The sequence below is a fragment of the Gorilla gorilla genome, chromosome 5 (assembly GCF_029281585.2).
Source record: "Gorilla gorilla gorilla isolate KB3781 chromosome 5, NHGRI_mGorGor1-v2.1_pri, whole genome shotgun sequence".
Taxonomy (NCBI): domain Eukaryota; kingdom Metazoa; phylum Chordata; class Mammalia; order Primates; family Hominidae; genus Gorilla; species Gorilla gorilla.
The window spans coordinates 54,614,579-54,636,862 of record NC_073229.2 but is presented as its reverse complement, the minus strand read 5'-3'; the positions used below and the strand labels follow the sequence as shown (position 1 = coordinate 54,636,862).

At 44.0% G+C, this 22,284-nt stretch overlaps 2 protein-coding genes across 4 annotated transcripts in view; one reads left to right on the top strand and one right to left on the bottom strand.

The window, feature by feature from the left end:
* C5H6orf89 (chromosome 5 C6orf89 homolog) overlaps positions 1-1,689 on the bottom strand; it is a 49,666-nt gene extending 47,977 nt beyond the window's left edge. For all 3 annotated transcript variants that reach the window (XM_063707567.1, XM_063707570.1, XM_063707571.1), the window contains exon 1: positions 1,582-1,689. The gene's annotated coding sequence lies outside the window, so the exon portion shown is untranslated. The remainder of the gene's footprint in view (positions 1-1,581) is intronic.
* On the top strand, positions 1,604-21,791 carry PPIL1 (peptidylprolyl isomerase like 1). The gene is made up of 4 exons (XM_004043926.3): positions 1,604-1,912; positions 4,763-4,917; positions 19,966-20,034; positions 20,587-21,791. Exons 1-4 carry the CDS (start codon positions 1,857-1,859, stop codon positions 20,805-20,807), a joined length of 501 nt encoding a protein of 166 aa, XP_004043974.1. The 5' UTR covers positions 1,604-1,856; the 3' UTR covers positions 20,808-21,791.
* Positions 21,792-22,284: the final 493 nt, after the last annotated feature.

The following is a 22,284-nucleotide window of genomic DNA, read 5'->3' as shown; positions in this document are numbered from 1 at the left end:
TGCCTCAGCCTCCGAAGTAGCAGGGATTACAGGCATGCACCACTATGCCCAGCTTATTTTGTATTTTTAGTAGAGACAGGGTTTCACCATGTTGGTCAGGGTGGTCTTGAACTCCTGACCTCAGATGATCTGCCCGCCTCGGCCTCCCAAAGTGCCAGATTACAGGTGTCAGCCACTGCACCCAACCTACTGTGTGCTTCTTATTACAGTCCTCATTCCACGCTCCTACAGCTACGTATTTAGTTGCCCATCTCTCCTAGAATGTGAGTTTCTTTAGGGTAGGGCACTGTGTGTGTGAGACTCATCTCTGTCTCCTCAGTGCCAAGTGACTGGTAGGAGCTGCAGTAAAAGATTTAGGAAGAAAGTGATCATGATCTTGGGGGTGGCTTTTCAATATTCAGACATTAGAGCCTGGGAATGGCACATGCCTCCCGAGATACACAGTAAAGAACTACATAAAGTCCAGAGAAAGGCAACTTAACAACAGACTAAACAGACCAAGGATTAAGACTTTTTCATCCAGCTCAAGGGCCACAAGGTGGGCATGAACTTGAAACTGCAGGAGGTGTAAAAATTATACTTTAGCATTTATCAGTTTAAAATGTAGTGTTCCGTTCATTATTCATTCAACAAAGCTGAGCACCCTGTGCTCTGTACTGTGCAAGAAGAGCACAAAGATGAAGGAGGCCCAGCTCCTCTCTCAAGGAGCTGTCTAGTTTATCTTTACAACCTTGTACATCCTTATTCCTTGTTGACAATTAGGGACATTACAGTTGAACTGTCGTTAAGAGCACAAGTGCACCAGCTGTAGTACTTTAAGCAAGTTATTTAATCTGTAAGGCTCAGCTTCCTCAAAGTAAAATGGGAATAGTAATATCTACCTTGTGGGGTTTTGAAGATTAAGCGTGAAAATACGCAATAAAATGCTTAGCTTGATGCCTGGCACATGGTAAACATTCAACCATCATTATTAAGTGGTGTGCAAAGCATTTACAGCGTAAGTTTAGTTACTCTATTTCATTTTTGTCCTCCCTCCAAACATTATAGCTCCTCTAATTTGTTCTGTTCCTCGCGCCCTGCGCAAACCCTCCTAACAACTTTCAGGTACCATCTATCCCAGCCAATGTTAAGCCTTGTTCTTGCTCTGATCCGTTTGTCCTGTTTTCTCCTGTCTCTTCCTTTCTTTATCTCCTATTTTCTTCCTGCCCCTTCCCTCTCTTTTCTCCTCAGACTCCTCGTCTTTGGATTCTGCAGGCTCAGATTTGCTTTATGACTATGGAAAAACAAGTATTAACTGCCGAGTCTATTTTCAGATCTGAAAAATGGTAATAATACTATCTACTTATAGAATTGTTTTGTGGAGTAGATGAGATAAGAAAGTGCAAGCACTGTGTACATCGTACAGCGCCTTACAAAAATTCTTTACTGGCATCTCTAAACTACCCTCTTTCATTCTCTGCCTCCCCTTCCCGTCCCTGCCCAATTGTGAGACTAAGAAATTCTTCGAATTTAATATTAGGACATAACTCCAACCAGAGCGCAGCTTTTCTGGTTGTTCCCGCCTTCCATGCCTAAACGAACCAATCAGATTGCCGAGAGTGGCGCGGTATCACCACTTGGAGACCACCGCGAAAGAAGTTTGCATTTTCCTCTGTTCTTGAGCCCAGCTTCTTCTCGTCTCCCACCCCAGCTTCCCGGCATTGGAAGAAGGGACCGTCCTCTTCCTTGTCTTGGCCACCCAAATCCTGATATCGAAAGGGTTGAACGGACCGGAAGTGTGCAGCAGCGACGGGTCCCCAGCTAATCGACGCCGGAAGTAGCAACTACTAGACAAGCATTCCGCCGCCGGCTTCGCTATGGCGGCAATTCCCCCAGATTCCTGGCAGCCACCCAACGTTTACTTGGAGACCAGGTGAGGGGGTTCGGGCGTCTGGGGCTGGCAGAGGAGACGCGGAGCCCGGGCCTCACCACGGGTCTCCGTTCCTGGCGCGTTCCTCCGGGAGGCCGGCCTCCACGTGGAGGGGCGTGGAGCAGCGGCCGAGACGGCCCCCAGAGGGTTGAGAGGGGACCGCCATCGCCCGCGTCCAAGCTCCGCGGGGTCTTGTGCTGAGGTCTGAGCAACAGCTGCCTGATTGTCCTCCTTCCTCCAGTCCGCTCATTCATTCATTCATTCATTCAACAAGCGTGTAATGAGTCCGCAAGCCAGGCATATAGAATATGAATTCTGAGGATACAGAGGTAGATAAAACACAGACAGCCCTGCCTTTATGAGCTTACGGTATAATGAAAGAGACAGACATGTAAACATTACGTGATAAGTAATACAGTTGTAGAAACAAATTCCAATAAAATACAGGAAGAAGCACATTTTCCCCACTATCAAAGAGTGATGTGGTAACCAACCTGCTGGCGCCATGCCCCGCTGTATGTCATCTCATTTAGTTTAATCTTAGCAACCCGAATCATGAAGGTATTATTTAACTTTCTCCCTTTCAATATTAGCAGGAGGAAACGCCGGAATTTACAGATTAAAGCCTTGACCAAAGCCACACAGCTAGTAACTGGAAGAACCTCGTTTGGAGCCTGGTGTGCTCGTCTCACCTTGCTAGATTCTTTAGCTCTATTCATTCCATTGCCTCTTTGGAAAAAGCTCAAAGTGATCTTTACAAAGTAGGACAAGGAAGGGATCCTGCTCAAAAAACCTTTAATAACGTCTTGCTGCTATAACAGTATAAAGTAAAAACGTATTAATCCTGACATTCAAGGTGATTTTTTTCATCTGGCCCTTGTCTACCTGCCATTCTCCCCTCAACAGCCAGGGACCAGCCAAGGTCCTCTGCCTTTCTGTTCTTGCCCATTGCTGCTTTCAGCTAAAGCAGAGTTCTGTCAGTCCTCTCTCTTATTTGCTCATGCTGTTCATTTCATGCTCCCTGGCCATCTTCCCCACCTTCTTATATGGCAAAATTCTGCATCTTCAGGCTCCAACCTGTAATTTCTGAATTCTCCTGTTGGTATTTTTTAAAGTTACAAAATAAATTGTTAAATCCAAGCAATGTAGACATACAGAGTAAGAAGTGAAAGTCACCTCCTTCCTGAAAACACCATCAACAGTTTGTTGGATGATTGTCCAGACTTTTTTCTATGTACATATAAACCTCTCTCTTATGTTTTTTTAACAAAAAAATGGGATCATATGATCATACTGTATGTATGTTTTTTCTGTGACTTGGTTTTCTTTCACTCAGTAATTCAGGTAAGCTGCCCATAGTATGGATAGTTGATATTTTAGGCATTTCCTATTTCAAGGACATTTAAGTTGCTTCCTTTTTTTTTGGCTATGACAAATACTGAGATGAACATCCTTGCACATATTGTATCCTTAGGCACTTTTGTATATTTTCCTAGAGGATACTTGGAAGTTGAAATTACTGAGGTATGCACATTTCAGAATTGTATACGTACTTCCTGATTGTCTTTCCAAAAGGCTACTTTCTGTATTTTGAAAATATCCTCCAGAATGTAAGCTTCATGAGGGAAACAGTACCACACACAGAGTAACTGTCAATCTGTTGAATGGGAGCAGTGTGAAAGATGAATTGGATGAATTGCAGGCAGAAAGGCTGTTAGCTATTTTCTAGCACATTCCTCATATACTTATAGAGTGTTTACACTGTGCAAGGCACTGGGTATCCAGACTATACAGAGTTGACTCAATTCTCACATCTGGCCAGGTGCCATAGCTCACATCTGTAATCCAGCACTTTGGGAGGCCAAGGCAGGTAGATTGCTTGAGCCCAGGAGTACAAGACAAGCCCGGGCAACATGGTGAAACCTCATCTCTACAAAAAAAATACAACAAATTAGCTGAGCTTGGTGATGCATGCCTGTAGTCCCAGCTACTCAGGAGGCTGAGGTGAGAGGATCACTTGAGCCCGGGAGGTGGAGGTTGCGATAAGCTGAGATTGTGCCACTGCACTGTAACCTGGGTGACAGAGGAGACCCTTTCTCAAAAAAAAAAAAATTGTCACATCCTTGGAGCTTAAAGTCTAGGTATGTGCTGGAGTAGAGGCGAAGGCACTTGTCCTTTCTCTTGCCTCTTCCTTATCTTTTAGTAGTACTGGGGAGGAAAAAGCACTCATCCTATTGGGTAGGTGCAAAGATTCAAAGTTACCAGGTTTTGCCTTTGTTATACTCCCTCCCAAACAAACACAAACTGTACCTTTTATTGAAATTTTTTGAATAGGTAATGTATTTACATGGATCAAAAATACAAAAGTTTTTAAAAGGTATTCATTAAACATCTTCCTATTTTCCATCTACCCAGTCCCTACCCCCACCCAGAAACTTCTAAATAAATATGAACTCCTGATATTTTAATGTCTCTTTTTTAAAAAAATTAAAAATTAAGTGTAAGAATTTTTTTCCTAATTTAGGGGTTGGTTATATTGGTTTCAGATAATCAGATATAGCTCTATATATATACATATGTATATATGTATAGTATTAGAATTTTGAGTTCTCCATGCTTGTTATTTTGCTGAAAAGAAGTACCCAGAACACCTGCGTGTTTTACTCAAAAAAGATAATGGGTGTTTATGTTACTTGCATTGTGGTGTTTTCCTTTGCTGAGCATGAAATCCAGTGGTTATCACAATTTCATGACTTACAAGCTTGAAAATCAAGAGTCCTGGAGCAGTTCCATAATACTCCTGTCTGCCCTGACCTTTTTGTTTACTGGAGCTGTTGTCCTCTCCCTCTGCAGCATGGGAATCATTGTGCTGGAGCTGTACTGGAAGCATGCTCCAAAGACCTGTAAGAACTTTGCTGAGTTGGCTCGTCGAGGTTACTACAATGGCACAAAATTCCACAGAATTATCAAAGACTTCATGATCCAAGGAGGTGACCCAACAGGGACAGGTACAGTTAAGCCAACATTAGTTTATGTTTTCTTTTTTTTTCTCTTTTTCATCTTTTTCTAAAGCCAACATTAGTTTCTGAAGTCTCTGTCGTAAATAGGTGATAAGGCAGCCAGAGCTCTCTTTTCCACTAAGGTCTGTGTTGGTTGATTCTGGTGACAACGCCTGCCTTCCTCGAACACACATGTGTGGAATTGACCAGAAACCAACCTTTACTCCTAGGCTTGGTAGAGTTTTTCATAACTTACACGTACTGCTCACTAAGAACAAATAATATTTGTCTGAATTATAGTGATGCAAGTAGTCTGATCAATAAGAAGGAAAGACTTTATAATATTTTGAGAATAATAAAATCCTGGGTTCTTTTATCGATTCATTCATTGAACAAATATTGAGTATCTGTTTTGTGTCAGATACTTTTTTAAGCTCTAGGGAGATACCTATAAACAAAGAGACAGAATTATTGCTCTCAATAAAGCAGGAAAAGGGTGTGGGGATGGAATTTTAGTAGAAAAGTCAGGGAACTCCTCTCTGACATTATTGGAGAAGAGATCTGAATGAAGTAAGAAAGTGAACCTTGCAACTGTGGGGAGAACATTTTGGATGGAGGGAAGAGCAAACACAGAGGCCCTGAGGCAGGAACCTGTGCTGGAAATCATAAGATGTGATACCTTATAGGGCATGGTAGAGACTGGGTTTTATTCTGAGTAAGATGTGTTGTGAGTCATTGGAGAGTTTTGAGCAAAGGAAAGACATGATCTGATCTATGCTTTAAAAGGATCACTCTAGGCTGGGCACGGTGGCTCACGCCTATAATCCCAGCACTTTGGGAGCCCGAGGCAGTTGGATCATTTGAGGTCAGGAGTTCAAGACCAGCCTGACCAACATGGTGAAACGCTCTGTCTACTAAAATACGAAAATTAGCCGGGCGGGTTGGTGGGCACCTGTAATCTCAGGTTCTTAGTCGGGAGGCTGAGGCAGAAGAATTGCTTGAACCCAGGAGATGGAGGTTGCAGTGAGCCAAGATCGCACCACTGCAGTCCAGCCTGGGTAACAGATCGAGACTCCCTCTCAAATAAATAAATAAATAAAAGGATCACTCTAGTTGCTGTTTAGAGAATAGATGTAGGGGCAAGATGTAAACACTATGTAAATAGTTGTTGTACTGTATTGTTTGGGGAGTAATGACAAGAAAAATAGTTCTATACATGTTCAGTACAGATGCTTCCCCCCAAGATGTTTTCAATCGCGGTTAGTTGAACGCATGAATGTAGAACCCACATGTAGGGAGGGCCGACTATGCTCATGAGTAAGTAGTTGGATAGGAATATGGGGTTCAGGGAAAGACCTGGTATGGAGGTATTAATTTGGGAGTTACTGGCATTTAGATGGGGTTTATTAGTGAACTGGTTGAACCCTTACTCATTTCAAGGGCCCTTGCTTCTCAGTCTGCTTCTTCTCTGCTAATTTCTGCTCGTTTGCGTTTAAACAAGTTTGGTTTTCTCTATAGCAGAGTCTTTTCTCAGTCTTGTTCTTTTTTGTCATTCTTAATTGTCTCATGATTTATCATCTATGGTCAGAAGCATTCAGGTTTTTGGGTTGTTTTTTTTTTAATGTATATGGATGCATTTCAAAATACAGAATATATAAGAAAGCAGAGAAAAGGGGAAAAATCATTCATAAGCATAGCTCCTAAAGATTTCTAACCATCATTAACTAATCCCTAAATATCCCATCTTTCAGAAAGGAACAGTGTTAACTTTTGGTGCCCATCATGTCTGGTTTAAGGGATGACAGGATAAATGGAAATAGTTTCAAAAAAATAGGATATATAAGCTATTGTTTTTAAAACAGAACATATTACATTTAATTTCATATATATAGAACAGAATATTTGACTTCCTACAGTGAAAGATGAGGCAGTTAGTACTTAAATTTCTACCCATTCTTATTTTTCCCCGACCTTAATTTTTGTTGTTAGTTTTATTATTATCTGTTATGCACTCATCATTCCTTCAGCTACAGTGTGGGTCCTACGTTTCAGCGTATTTAGTGTTCACAACTTGCTTCGCTTTTACCTTCGCAAGTGCTGGAGGGCAGGATTTCTTGTCTAGTGGTTTTTTGGTTTTTTTTTTCAGAATGCTCAAGAATCACAATTGTCCAGTGGTTTTTTGTTACAAGAGCTGGAATGTGTTGTATTTTTAAGTTCATTCATGTTTCAGAATTTCTGCCTGTTACTTTTATACTTGAGAAGAGATAGCATGTTGGCATGCTCAGCCCCCTCACTGTGTGATGTACTGTGCCACTTTGGGACTTCACAGAGTCCCCACCAGCAAGAAGCCTCTCACCAAATGTGGCCACTTGACCTTGGACTTCTCAGCCTCCACAACTGTAAGAGATAAATTACTTTTTTAAAATAAATTTTTTAGGCCAGGCATGGTGGCTCACACCTGTAAGCCTAGCACTTTGGAGGCTGAGGCGGGAGGGTCACTTGAGTTCAGGAGTTCAAGACCAGCCTGGGCGACATAGTGAGACCCCATCTCTACAAAAAATAAAAAATTAGCTGGGCATGGTCGCATATGCCTGTAATCCCAGCTACTGGGAGGCTGAGGTAGGAGGATCACTTGAACCTGGGAGGTTGAGACTGCAGTGAGCCATGATTGTGCCCACTGCACTCCAGCCTGAGCGACAAAGTGAGACACTATCTCTAAATAAATAAATTAAAATAAAATAAAAATATTTAAAAGGAAGAAAAAAAGACCATAACTGGGTATAGCATTCTGAGATCTTTTTAGACATTTCTGATCAATTGCCTTCTGGTTTGGTTTTTTGTTGTTGTTTGTTTTTGTTGTTGTTGTTTTTTTTTTTGGAGACAGGATCTTGCTCTGTCACCTAGGCCCAGGCTCGAGTACAGTGATACAATCATGGCTCACTGCAATCTCCATCCCCTGGGCTCAAGCATTTCTCCCACCTCAGCCTCCCGAGTAGCTGAGACTACAGGCATTCACCAGCATGCCTCACTAATTTTTAAATTTTTTATAGAGTTGAGGTCTCACTGTTGCTGAGGCCGGTCTCAAACTCCTGGGCCTAAGTGATCCTCCTGCCTCGGCCTTCCAAAATGTTGGGATTACAGGCATGAGCCATCATGCCTGGCTGCCTTCTCATTTTTGAATATGGTTTTGGAGAATACTGAGGCCAGATTTACTCCTTCCTTTACATCAGGGTTAATTTTTTGATTTCTATTTCTGAATATTTTCTCTGTTATACTTACTGGATTTTCTATTTCAGGAAATATAGTTATTTGTTTCATCACCTTTGCCTTCCATATCTATCATATTTGTTTTGATTGTGTGATAGGATTTTTTTTTCTTTTTTCCCTGCATTCACCAAAATAATCTCAGACCTTTACTCTGTGCCTTACTCAATTTTCAGTCATTTTTATTCTGTTCTTTACTGCTCTCATTTATCTACTAGCTCATTACTGATGCCATTTGAATCTAAATTTGTTTCCTTCACTCTGCAATCTTTTCATCTTATTCTGTGGTGTATTATCTTGTCTTTGAGCTTTTGTTATATTAGATTTTTACTTCTCTTGAATCATCCATAGCTTGAGATAGCCATGGAGAAGCCACTTTCTCCCAGGCTGAGTTCCTGGGTTTTCTTTTCATTTCTCCCCTCCTCCTTTCTGTCCTTCTGTTGGTTGTGGTATGTTTGCCTAGTTTCCATGCCATTTGTTTTCATCTTATCCATGCTTGATGTCAACACCTACATTATCCCCACCTTTTACTTGCTCAGATACAGTGTAAATGGAGTCTCCTTGTCATTCTCCCCACTTATGTGGAACTGGTTGTCTTCCCCACTTCAAATGTTAGGTTGCTTTCTCTCTATTCTATTCTAGCCTGAAGAGGTGTGGGAGAGAACTGGAGCTCAGCTCATGCTGAGCGAGCCCCTTGTGGGAGGGCTAGCCTCTGTTCTGTCTTCCCAGACTCCCTTAAAGTCTTGTCCCAGAGCCCCCTCCACCAGCCAGTGGTGTCCCTCTGTCACCACTCCAGGCTCTGGGTAGTCCCCAAGTATGGCCCAGCACCCTGGAAGGTGGCCAGCCCTGCGTGCCTGCCCTGCCACTCCCGAGCCCCTGTGATATGTGTGGGCTTCTGCCCTCAAGGGCTTTGTTTTCAGAGCTGCTCACCCACTCCCCTGTTGGCTGTTCAGAATCGGAGGGTATTTGTGAGAATCTCAGCATGACATTTCTTTCCTGGTTACTGGTTTCAGGGAATACAGATGGAAGAATTTTCTATTTTTTCCTCTTGGCTGACTCTTTTTACAATTTTAGCATGTTTGTTTCCCTTTTCTTATTTGGTTGATGCTGGTGAACTTTTGACTTTTTAATTTTTAATTTTTGTATGTTCACTTTATTGGGTGTTGGGAGCATGTGGTAAACGTGCCTGATAGCAATAACTGAAACATACCCTTAGAATGACCCTGTATGGCAGACGCATCTGAATGTGTGTTCTGAGCTAGGGAATCCAGGAGTAGCCAACCTGGAGGTTCCTTCCTTGTCTATAAAGGGACATCTGAGCCCCTGGCTCGTCCTGTGAAACATGGGCCACACACGGGTTGAGGCCCCGAGTTTTGAGTTGAATGAAGATTGCCAGGTGGAGATTGTTAGGGAGAAGGTGCTAAGTGGAAATGCTATATAAACTGCATGCTTTTTGCAAGCCATTGTGGTTCTCCGCCACCAATGGACTCTCTGCCCTGTATGTAAGTCCCCAATAAAACCCCATGTCTCATTTGCTGGCATTAGGTCTCTTCGGTCTATTGAACCTGATGCCATCCCCATTGGAGTTAATAGAGGTTCGGCACAACAGGGAGGCAGAGTCTAGTCCTGCTTCATTCTACTTTCTTTGTCTGAAAGGGTTCCGTCGGTACTTCGATGTACTTCTTTCCTGTCTTCTTCCTCTCTCCCCCTCATGTTGTTATGAAATAAATTTTAATTCTTAATACCAGTGAACTGAGAGTCCATGATTAGGGTACAAGTATTGGAAGTGACTCAGGTGTGAGTTGCTCATGCCAGAGCTTTTCTGTATTTTCTGTATTTCTGTAGTTGGTTCATGATCCTTCATAATGTCACATTTCCATGGTGTAATTTTAATGAAATTGAATCACTCAAAAGATCTTCAAATAACTGCACCCAGCCTCAAGTATAATGAATGACTGAGCAGCCCACTGGCAGGTCTATGGTGGAAGGCAAGCAGGAGTTAGGCTCTCCTGGGTCACTAGTTCATATTTTCTAGCTGATTAGGTGACACGTTTTTTGTTAAACATCTCAGATGGGCAGCAAATGACATCCTGGGCTCTTCAGCAAGTTGATGTACCACTTCCATTCCCAGCTGTCCCTCAGTCTGACTACTGTGGAACCATTCTTTCCACATGCTTTCTTGTAATACATCTTTGCCAGATGCCTTGTCAATTCAAATACCCTTTGATTTCCTGCTTCATTTCATTTTAAACCATTTTTCTACCTTCAACTTTCCCATATTATAATAACTATAGAGGCTCTTTCCTTAGCCCTCTGAGTGTCTTTTATTTGTTTCTACTAACCTTTCTGTCCTCTCTGTAAGACATAACATCCTGTCAAGTTCTTCCTTTAGCTCTTCCTGCTCTGCACTTGGCCTCACAGTGCTCACCAGCTGCTGTGATTAATTATATGCTGATTATCCTGTGCGTCACTCTCACTTTGATTTCATCTCTCCTCTTGGTAGCCCCAGGAACACCTGAAATGTAACGTGTTGAACAGCAAGCTCTGTTAATTTTATTCATTTGATGAGTATTTGCCAAGAGTCTGCTGGGTATCCTGTGCTATTCTAAGGCCTGGGAGAAGCACTTAAGCATTAAAAGCCAAGGCATTTTCTTTTTCCTTGCAGTTCCCTGCCCTGCCAGGAAACAAACTATTCATTATAAGAAACAACTAGAATGGGATAATGTAAATATGCAAATGTATGATAGTATGGTGTGGATTATGTATATAATATAGGTTGGAGTAATTCATAATAAGGGAAAAAGCACAATGGAATGAGATTAGGATGGGAAGGAGGCATATGCGAGATGGGTCTTGGGAAGTAGAGGGAAGGGCATTTTGAATTTAGGAAGAAGGATGGGTACAGGGCAGGAGTGACAGAGGCATGCAGGGGTAGGGATGGAACCCGCCACCCCCGGTGTCACATCTTCCACTCTAGACTGGCTCTGTGACATCACCCAGCCACCTCTCCACACCCAGAACAAATGCATCAAATGTGATTCAAAGGCCCCTGTAAAATTTACAGATCTTGGAACTGCCTGTTTAGGGGACAGTAAGGAGCAGTTTGGGGCCAGTTAATGGAGACTCCTAGACAGAGGAGTTCAGATTTGAGTGAGCATGACTCAGGGACCATTTGGGACTCTTGAGTCTGGGATAAGACAAATCTGAGGAAATTTCATCCAGCTGTGGACTATGGCAAGACAGTTTGGTTCAGGGTGGAGAGCAGGACTGTGGAGCTTGGGCTTGCCTTGTGCTTCACATGAATACTTACTAAATGTAGAGGAGTTGCCTTACCCTGCTGAGCCAGCTCACCTGTCGGGAGTGTGGTTACGTGCACCTCCTAGGCTGGTTGTGAGTAGTAAATGAGCTGATGTTGGTACAGTGGTTAGCATGGGCTTGACACAAAGTGGGAGCTCAAACAAATGTGACTGTTTTTTTTTTATTGTTAATTCATTTAACAAATACCTATTAGACTCCTTCTGTAGGCCAGGCACTCTTCTAAAAGCTGGAGATACAACAGTGAATAAGAAAGCCCTCGCGGTGCTCTCATTCTGGTGAGAGACGGAGAATGAAAAAGTACATAATATACTGTCAGGGATGGCAGATGATATGGAAAAAAGAATGTACTGCTGGGATGGAACAGGATTTCTCAACCTAGGCACTATTGACATTTAGAGCTGGATGATTCTTTGTTGGAGGGGGTGCTGTCCTGCGCATTGAAGGATGGTTAGCTTCGTGATGGCTTCTAACTGCTTGATACTGATAGAACCACTCAGTGTGACAACCCAAATTGTCTCCAGACATTGCCCACTGTCGCCAGGGGTCAAAATCACTCCCCGTTGAGAACCACTAGGCTAGAGGGTGAGGGAAGTGCTGGTTTGGAGAGTGTGATTAGGGAAACCTCTCTGAGAGCATTTGACCATAGTTCTGAATGAAATGAAGTAGTGATCCATGAGACCATCCAGGCCAAGGGCACTCTGAAGAGAACAGCAGCCAGAGGCCTTAGACCAGAGTGTGCCTGGCAGGAAACAGCACAGGGGCCAGTGTAGCTGGAACACCTGAGAGAGTGGCAGGAGATAGCTCAGAGAGTAGCAGAGTGCCCAATCGTGGGGGGTGTTGTAAGCTGTGGTGAGGATTGTGGATTTTGTTCTCAGAGTGATGCAGTGTTGATGGAGGGTTTCAAGCAGGGGAGTGCTGCGATTAGGCTTGTTTGAAAAGGATCCCTGTGGCTACCATGTGAAGAATAGAGGGTGGGGAAAGAGGGAGGCAAGGCTGGAAGCAAGGAGACCAGTGGGAAGCTTTTATTCCTATTCAAGCTGGAGATGATTGTTGTTTGAACTAGGGTGATAGCAGCTGTGTTAGTTCTGGTCCTCTGGGAAGCAAACACCAAGATAGAGGTTTATTGGGTAACACCTGTGAAAGATAAAGGGTCAGGGAACCAGGTTTGGAAGGGAAGATCTTCACACAGCAGCGCAGGCCTGAGTAACACCTGTGAAAGCAGAGGGGCGGAGGAGGAGCAGCTGCCAGTGAGCAGCGAGGAACACCAGGAGAATGTGGAGTCGTGGAAGCCAAAGGAAGACAGCAGCTCAAGCAGAAGGGTGACATCGAGTGTGGATCAAGTAAAGTGAGCGCTGAGGATTGACCACTGGGTATAACCACGTGGAGGTCACTGGAGACCTTGACAAGAGCAGTTTCAGCAGAGCGGTGAGGGGCGAAAGTCTGAATGGAGCATGTTCAAGCAAGAATGGGGAGAAGTGGAGACACTTGGTGTTGACAGCTTTTTCAAGGAGTTTTTCTGTGAAGGGATGTAGAGAAATAGGATACTTGGAAATAGAGTTTTGTTTTTTAAAATAGGAAATATCAATACCATGTTTAAATGCTGACAGGAATGATCCATTAGAAAGAGAAGAATTGGTCTACTAGAGGAGGAGGTTGTAGTTGCTGAGTTCTTTAAAGGTGAGCGGGATTGGGTACGTGGTGGTGGGATAGTCATGGACAGCTTATTCACACAGTGTCTTAGGGAAGGGAGGTGGGTAGAGGTGTAGGAAGGGAAGGGGCTTTGGTGGTGAGAGCATGTGAAAGTTCTCTTCTGATAATTCCTTCTTCTCAGTGAAATAAGAAGCAAGGTTCTCCTCAAAGAGTGAGCAGCAGCGAGGGAGTGGTGGAAATTTGAGGACAGAGGAACTGAATAAACCCAGGCAGGCTGCCTCCCGAGGTGGCACTTTGAATCATGACCAGCAGCTTCTCAGAGAAAATGCTCGGGTTACCTCAGTTAAAGGGGCTCTTCATCACTGACGCTACTGTGTGTTTGCCTCATGTTACACACCAGATAGCTTCCATATGCTGTCTCAATTAATTCTCATAACAAGCCTGTGAGACATAGGTGTTACTGCTACTCCCATTTTGCAGACAGGGGAACTGAGGCTTGGAGAGAAAGTGTCTTGATTAAGGTTAAACAGTAATTGGTGGGGTCAGAACTGGAATCCAGACGTCTCTGACCCCAAAGGCAAGTGAGAAGGAGAAGACAGCATCTTCAGAACCACAAAGCCCCTTGGAGGACTGTGGCATTGTTCCCATCTGGTATATTAACAAAGTGTTTGTGTCAGGTAGCAGTGCTTTTGGCTACAAGTAACAGAAAACCTAATCCCACGGGCTGTTTTTTCTTACACAACAGAACGTCTGGAAGTGAGCAGTTATTGTCATCTCTTCACCAGCCCAGAAGAGTTGTCAGGGATCTAGGCTTGCCATATCTTTCCCCACTTCATTCGTAATGTGTTGGCCTTTGGTCTTGAACTTGTTAGTCTTATGGTTGCAAGATGGCTGCTGCTGTTCTGGCATCACCCTACTTTCAAAGAAGGAAGATGGGAAAGAGCTGTAGATGAAGGACAAAAGAGTATGTTTGTCTGTTTTTATCAGGAAAGCTGTAGCTTTCTCAGAAGCTTGACTCAGCGACTTCTGTTTGTATCAGTAAGTCACAACTGGGTCATCTGGCCACGCCTGTCTGCAAAACGGACTTGTCAGCACCTGCCTTTTTTGTCTCTGAGGTTGAGGCAGCTGTGGAGGAGGAGGCTGGGGATGCTCAGGAGACTACTGATGGACAGTGTCTGTTACAGGCACTCTTGCCAGAAGAGAGGCTTTGATTGGTCAGTTGCCCTCTGGTGTCAGGTGCCCCACTGGCTCTCCTTATAGGCCACTGCCCATCTGTGGGGCTGGATATTAATCTATTGTCCCATCAACGGTGGGGTGGGAGGGGCGGGGACAAGTAGCACCAAGTGTGGTCATCTTGGTGTAAGACACTGCATGTCCCATGCCTTAGACATCATTTTGACAGGTTTCCACAGTGACTAAGAGGAGGAGGAAGGGACATCACAGGAGTCACAGGGATGAGAAAAGGGTTTTTTGTGTTTTGTTTTTAAGAAACAACACAGGCCAGGCGCGGTGGCTCACACCTGTAATCCCAGCACTTTGGGAAGCCAAGGTAGGCAGATCACCTGAGGTCAGGAGTTTGAGGCCAGCCTGACCAACATGGAGAAACCCCGTCTCTACTAAAAATACAAAATTAGCCAGGCATGGTGGCGCATGCCTGTAATCCCAGCTGCTCGGGAGGCTGAGGCAGGAGAATTGCTTAAACCTGGGAGGCGGAGGTTGCGGTGAGCCAAGATGTCACCATTGCACTCCAGCCTGGGCCACAAGAGCGAAACTCTGTCTCAGAAAAAAAAAAGGAATTTAAAAAAAAAAAAAACACAGATCATAAAGAAGAAGGTTAAGAAATTTTAACTGCAAAGGTTCTGTTCATTGGAAGATCCCATTAAAAGAGTGAAAAAAGTTAACTGGGAGAAGGTATTTGCAAAACATTCACTGACAGAGGATTAGTATCTATAGTATATAGTTGAGCCTTTACCAACGTGGGTTTGAACCATGGAGGTCCATACAGTTTTCTCAGAGCCCACAGCAGGACTTGAGCGAGCAGGGATTTTGGTGTCACAGGGATCCTGGAACCAATCCCCTGAGTATACCAAGGGATGACTGTATGTATCAGTTCCAAAATGTCATACCACTGAGTGGCCGTTCACAGAGGGGACAAGCTAAATAAGCCAGTAAACATGAAATTATGCCAAACTTCAGAGAAATGCAGTTTAAAACACCATAAGAGGTCTCACACTTCTCAGACTGACGGAAGGACCTAGAGCAGTAAGAGTGAGAGTGCTGCGGGGTGGGGTGCATGTTGGTTCATCCTTTTCAATAAGGCACTTAGAAAAATCTAGCAATGATGAAATACTCAAACTATGACCCTGTGTATCCCCTGTGAAGTATTGGCCCCCGAGAGCTCTTGCACTTGGATTTCGGAGACAGTATAAGAATAGTTTTTATAGCGTGGTCGATAATAACCAAAACATTGGAAAGATCCTCAATATCAACACCAGAAAAGATAAGACAGAGCATTATGGTCATACAGTGAGGTGAACACTACAGAGACCTGCCTGGAACAAAGTAGATGAGTCTCTCAAACAGTGTTGAGAATATATAAAGTGTAATACCACTTATGTAAGCTTAAAAACATGCAAAACAACAATACTTTTTTTTTTTTAGGGGTACATAGATGTGTAGTAAAAAAGCTTAAAAACATGCAAAACAGCAATACTTTTTTTTTTTTTTTTAAGGATACATATATGTGTAGTAAAAAAGAAAATGCATGGAAATGCCAAATTCTTGTCAGAATAGTGGTTACCTGAGAGGAAAATGTGATTCTTTGAATCAGCTGTTAGCTCTCAGGAGAATGAGTGGTGGGGAGAGATGCAGTGGGGTGTATGCATGGGGTCTTAGCTGGATTTGCAATAGTTTATTTCTTGGGGGCGGAGGTGGTCATAGATATTGGTCATATTATTCTTTGTATGTTTGTGTGTCTGAAATAAATACATTGAATAAATGATCCCGAGAGAGGACAGAGGACAGAAGAGGAAAAGAATCTCTTTTTTTTTTTGGAGACAGACAGGAGTGCAATGGCGCAATCACAGCTCACTCTAGCCTCGACCTACTGGGCTTGAGTGATCCTCTCACCTCAGCCACCTGAGTAGCTGTAGCTGGGACTACAGGCACGCACAACCACGCCTGGCTAATTTTTGTAGAGACGAGTTTCACCATGTTGCTTAGGCTGGTCTCAACTCCTGGGCTTAAGAGATCCGCCCCCTTCAGCCTCCCAAAGTGTTGGGATTATAGGTGTGAGCCACTTGTACCTGGCCAGAAAAGAATCTTGAAGGTTCTTTTCTAACCTGTAATCAAAGGTTAGAAAACAGGTCTTGGCCGGGTGTGGTGGCTCACACCTGTAATCCCAGCACTTTGGGAGGCCGAGCCTGGCAGATCATGAGGTCAAGATTGAGACCATCCTGGGCAACATGGTGAAACCCCGTCTCTACTAAAAATACAAAAATTAGCTGGGCATGGTGGCGGGCGCCTGTGGTCCCAGCTACTCAGGAGGCTGAGGCAGGAAAATCACTTGAACCCGGGAGGCAGAAGTTGCAGTGAGCCGAGATCGCACCACACTGCACTCCAGCCTGGTGATAGAGTGAGATTCTGTCTCAAAACACACACACACACACACACACACACACTAGAAAACAGGTCTGCCTATCTTCATTGTGTCTGTGCTAGACCAGGCACAGAACCTGCAAAGCTTCCAAATTGTTGGCTTTCTAACTGATAATTGACATCTGAGTAGCATGCTCTGCACTGGAGAACTCTTTAATCATTCTCTGTCCCTCTGCCACCTCTCACTTATTCCGCGTGCCCAGAGGAATGTTTGAATTAGAATGATTTGTCTTTCTGAAATTTTGCCGCAAACCCTAATGAGTTGAATTGGGTTATGAAAAGATAACATATTATGAGTAAGATATTATGAAAACTCTGCCTATTGAGTAAAGGTGATCTCCATGCTCTTTCCTCCTGTATCCTCTGATTCCCACTTCATCTGTGACTTTTTTTTTTTTTTTTGAGACAGAGTCTCACTCTGTTGCCTGGGCTGCAGTGCAGTGGTGCGATCTCAGCTCACTGCAACCTCTGCCTCCCAGGTTCAAGCGATTCTCCTGCCTCAGCCTCCCAAGTAGCTGGGATTACAGGCACGTGCCACCACGCCTGGCTAATTTTTGTATTTTTATTAGCGATGGGGTTTCACCATGTTGGTCAGGCTGGTCTCAAACTCCTGACCTCATGATCTGCCTGCCTCGGCCTCCCAAAGTGCTGGAATTACAGGTGTGAGCCACCATGCCCAGCCCATCTGTGACTCTTGACTGACCTATTCCTTAATGCACTTCTTGTTTGTGGTGATGTTTGTGTGATAGTTTTCCATTCCTAGAGGGCAGGGTCCTGGGGGGTTTGTTCTGGCAGCCCTCAGGTTGCAGGGATCACACTTTGAAGCTCAGGCCACAGACTGACAGCGTACTACTGAACTGAATCCTTAGCTTGCTCACTCAAGTCCTGCACGCAGAGCCTGGCCTCTGTGGTGTCTGGCCCCACAGCCCTCTCCCTAGTCTCTGGTAACCCCAGCCAGGAACCTTGACTCTAGTGGTTGCCAAAGGACCAAGCCAAGGGGAGGATCGAGTCAGAGGGAAAGTATTGGTTATATAATTGCTGTTTGGAAGTATACTGACAGGTTGGAATATTTGGAATGAGTTTTACACAGTTTAGTATGGTTCAGTATTTTTCCAGAAGCATAGGTAGCCTGGGCCAAGTGGGAGGTTTCCCCTAGTCTGTTAGGATTCACCCCCATCCCTCTTTGCATGAGAACAGTGTTTTCTTCCGGAAAAGAAACGGGGGCTGTGACAGGCTCCCTGTGGTGAAGCCGACTAAAAGGTAAAGCAAAGGATTTTTGCCATGGAAACACCTTAGCCATGCCCAGGGGCCTTGGGGGTGGACTTGGTGCTACTTTTATAGCAGGCAGTAGAGGAAGTGAGCTGCCAGCACTGGGCTGCAGGGCAAGCAGAGTACCAATCCAGTGTTTACTTTGTTCTAGGCTGTTTTGTCGTGACCGTTCAACTTGGAGAAACCAATGTAGTTCAGTAAGGCATATGATTGACTACATAATTGATTAGTATTGGTTAGGAAAGTTGCCTCCTGTTTCGACATGTTTTCCTGTGAGAAAACCATGTTTAACTTACATCTTTTTTTTTTTTTTTTTTTTTGAGACAGTCTTGCTCTGTCACCCAGGCTGGAGTGCAATGGCATGATCTCGGCGCACTGCAACCTCCACCTACTGGGTTCAAGCAATTCTCCTGCCTCAGCCTCCCAAGTAGCTGGGACTACAGGTGTGTGCCACCATGCCTGGCTAATTTTTTTTTTGTATTTTTAGTAGAGATGGGGGTTTCACTGTGTTGGCCAGGCTGGTCTCGAACTCATGACCTCGTGATCCACCTGCCTTGGCCTTCCAACGTGCTGGGATCACAGGCATGAGCCACCGCGCCTGGTCTAACTTACATCCTTTTGCTCTTAGAGCAAAACCTGCCTGAGCTTAGGGTATCCAGCCCAGCACCCTGCTCTTGTGGGCATAATATAAATAACATTTGGTGGTGATGCTGCTAGCAAATAATTCCCAATCCCATGTTTCTTCATTTTCCCTGTATTCATTTATTTAGAGTCAAGGTTTTGCCTCTTGCCTAGACTGGAGTATAGTGACATGATCATAGCTCACCGTAAACTCAAACTCCTGGGCTCAAAGCAGTCCTCCTGCCTCAGCCTCCTAAGGAGCTGGGACTACAGGCACGTGCTACCACATCTGGCTAAATTTTAAAATTTTTTTGTGAGCCAGGTGCAGTGGTTCATGCCTATAATCCCAGCACTTGGGAAGCCAAGGAGGGAGGATTGCTTGACGCCAGGAGTTTGAGACCAGCCTGGGCAACGTAGCGAGACCCCATCTCTAAAAAAAAAAAAAATTTATGGAGTCAGGGTCTCACTCTGTTGCCCAGCTCAAACTCCTGGCCTCAAGCAGTCCTCCCACCTCAGCTTCCCAAAGTGCTGAGATTTTAGATGTGAGCCACCACATCTGGCCCTGTTTTCTCTTTATGATGTACTGCCTCACCTCTCAGTGGACTCTGCCAACCGTAATGTCCCTTTCTGCCACATTGCCACTTACCAGCTATTTCTCCTTCAGCTGGATAGCTTTAACTTAAATGAATTTTATTTTCCATCACCTAGGTTAAGGGTGGCAAATAGGTTTCAACTCTTGGGCTATTACTGATTAATTAATAACAGCTGCCTGAGTTCTGGGTTGATAACATTCAGAGGCAAATCTAGCTCAGCAGGGAAGAATACTGATTGATTAGCAATGTCTGTGATGGGCACAGGGATAGGACTTGGGGCACTCATGTCTAAAATACCCAAAAAAAGGTTAAAAATCAAGAAACCTCTTAACACATCAGATTATGAATGGTGGTTATCTCTAGATGGTTAGGTTACAGAGGATTTTAATGTTCTTTTGATAATGTTCTATGTTTTCTACCTTTTTGATAGTGAACATGTATTATTTTAATGTGCAGGAAAAAATAGCGTTATTTTGAAAAGGAAAGCCTTATCGGAATGAAACCAATGATTTGAATGTGCTATTAGTGCTAGATTCTGTAGTTGCAATATACCTAGCAGTGGGGTAGGTGTCACTGCCTTTTCCTTTCCTCTACTCTGAGAAATCCTTTGACCCTGGGCCATCATTCTTGCTGTGAGATAGAATGTGTGACTGGCTGATTCATGTATCATCTTCCAATCGGGCAGGTCGAGGTGGTGCGTCTATCTATGGCAAACAGTTTGAAGATGAACTTCATCCAGACTTGAAATTCACGGGTAAGTGTATAATTTGGCTGGACTGGGTAGGAACGGGGATTTTAAAAGCTCACTCTTTTGGCCATGATTCAAGGTGAATGCCTGACACCGTGGCATGGTGCCAGATAGCTGCCCAGCCATGGCGCCATGAAGTGCCCTGGTGGATTAGAGAAAGCAGCGCCTCTCACAAAGTTCTGAGCAATTCAGAGCACTGGTCGGTGTGTTCTAGACTCTAACTACTTGTTAAAGGTCACAGGATATCAAAAGTGTCCTCAAAGAAACAGGAAACCTTGCTGGGTTTTTGAGGGCAGTCAGGAACATGGTCCACAGTTAGTGAGGAGCATCAGGGGTCAAGGCTGGGAAATAGGTGAGGACAAGGAAGATGAAGTCGCCAGAATAGTGTAGTGATGGCCTTTGTACAGGGCAGAGAGCCTGCCCTAAGGGGTTGTCTGGGTCTGGACAGAGGCCAGAACAAAGTCCTGGCTGCTTTTTCATCCCTAGGATGGGGCAGCAGCTCTACACTGGACCTGTGGGGTTATTTATACTCTTTCCTTTCTTCCTTTTTCCCACCAGGGGCTGGAATTCTCGCAATGGCCAATGCGGGGCCAGATACCAATGGCAGCCAGTTCTTTGTGACCCTCGCCCCCACCCAGTGGCTTGATGGCAAACACACCATTTTTGGACGAGTGTGTCAGGGCATAGGAATGGTGAATCGCGTGGGAATGGTAGAAACAAACTCCCAGGACCGCCCTGTGGACGACGTGAAGATCATTAAGGCATACCCTTCTGGGTAGACTTGCTACCCTCTTGAGCAGCTCTTCTGAGATGGCCCCAGTGAACCAGCTTCTAGATGACATAGAATGACATGTAATGCTAAATTTCATTTTGGCTTTGCAAATCATGAAGCTTAGGAGGCCTGGCGTCTTGGGTGAGTTAGAGATGGAAGTACATTTTAATAGGATGCTTCTTTTCTCTTCCCCCAGTGCCTAGGTTGCCAGAGCATTTGCACAAATGCCCCTGTTTATCAATAGGTGACTACTTTACTACACATGAACCATAATGCTGCTGCTTGTGCATGTCTGCTCTGATATACGTCGAACAATGTAGCAGACACTGTCATTTCTCAGTGGTTTTGCCTAACCAAACTTCTTCCTAAGGAGATTTATATTCTGGCCTACACAGCAGTCCTTGATGGCTGACAGCCACAGAATTCCAAACCAAGTAGTGTCTGTCAGCCCTCTTAACTCTGTGCACGCCCTATTTCAGTCTTTTACATTTGTTCTTCTAGGGAATGTATGCATCTCTATATATATTTTCCCTCTCAAAACCAGAACATCAACAGTGCTGTTTCTGACACTTCAGACATCCCACGCAAAGCCACATTGAATTTTTGCCAAATGAAAAACACATCCAACAATCAAGTTTCTAAGAAGGTGTCAAGTGGGGAATAATAATAATGTATAATAATCAAGAAATTAGTTTATTAAAAGGAAGCAGAAGCATTGACCATTTTTTCCCAGAGAAGAGGAGAAATCTGTAGTGAGCAAAGGACAGACCATGAATCCTCCTTGAGAAGTAGTACTCCGAAAGGAGAAGCGCCACTCAAGTTCTTTTAACCCAAGACTTTAGAGAAATTAGGTCCAAGATTTTTATATGTTCAGTTGTTTATGTATAAAAATAACTTTCTGGATTTTGTGGGGAGGAGCAGGAGAGGAAGGAAGTTAATACCTATGTAATACATAGAAACTTCCAAAATAAAATGCCATTGATGGTTGAAATCGCTGCTGTGGTCTGATTCTAAATATTGTATGAGGTTCCAATGGTCATTTTAATCCCAGTCATCTTAAGTAGTGGTACAGAGATTGAATGTTCAAGATTTCACATCATTTTAGGCTTGTGGCTCTCCAGTAGACTTCTCCCTCTTTAAGAGCAATTCTAACTTTAAAAGGGCAGAACCAGAGAAAGAATTAAGTGACAGAAATTGACATTTCTGAATAAGAGGTGTATTCATCTATTTTCACATTGCTATAAAGACACTACCTGAGACTGGGTAATTTATAAACAAGAGAGGTTTAATTGACTCACAGTTCCACATGGCTAGGGAGACCTCAGGAAACTTACAATAATGGTGGAAGGCAAAGGAGAAGCAAGCACCTTCTTTACAAGGTGGCAGGAGAGAGAGCGAGCACGGGGGAAACCACCATATTTAAACCATCAGATCTCATGAGATCTCCCTCACTATTGTGAGAACAGCATGCAGGGGGAAAATGC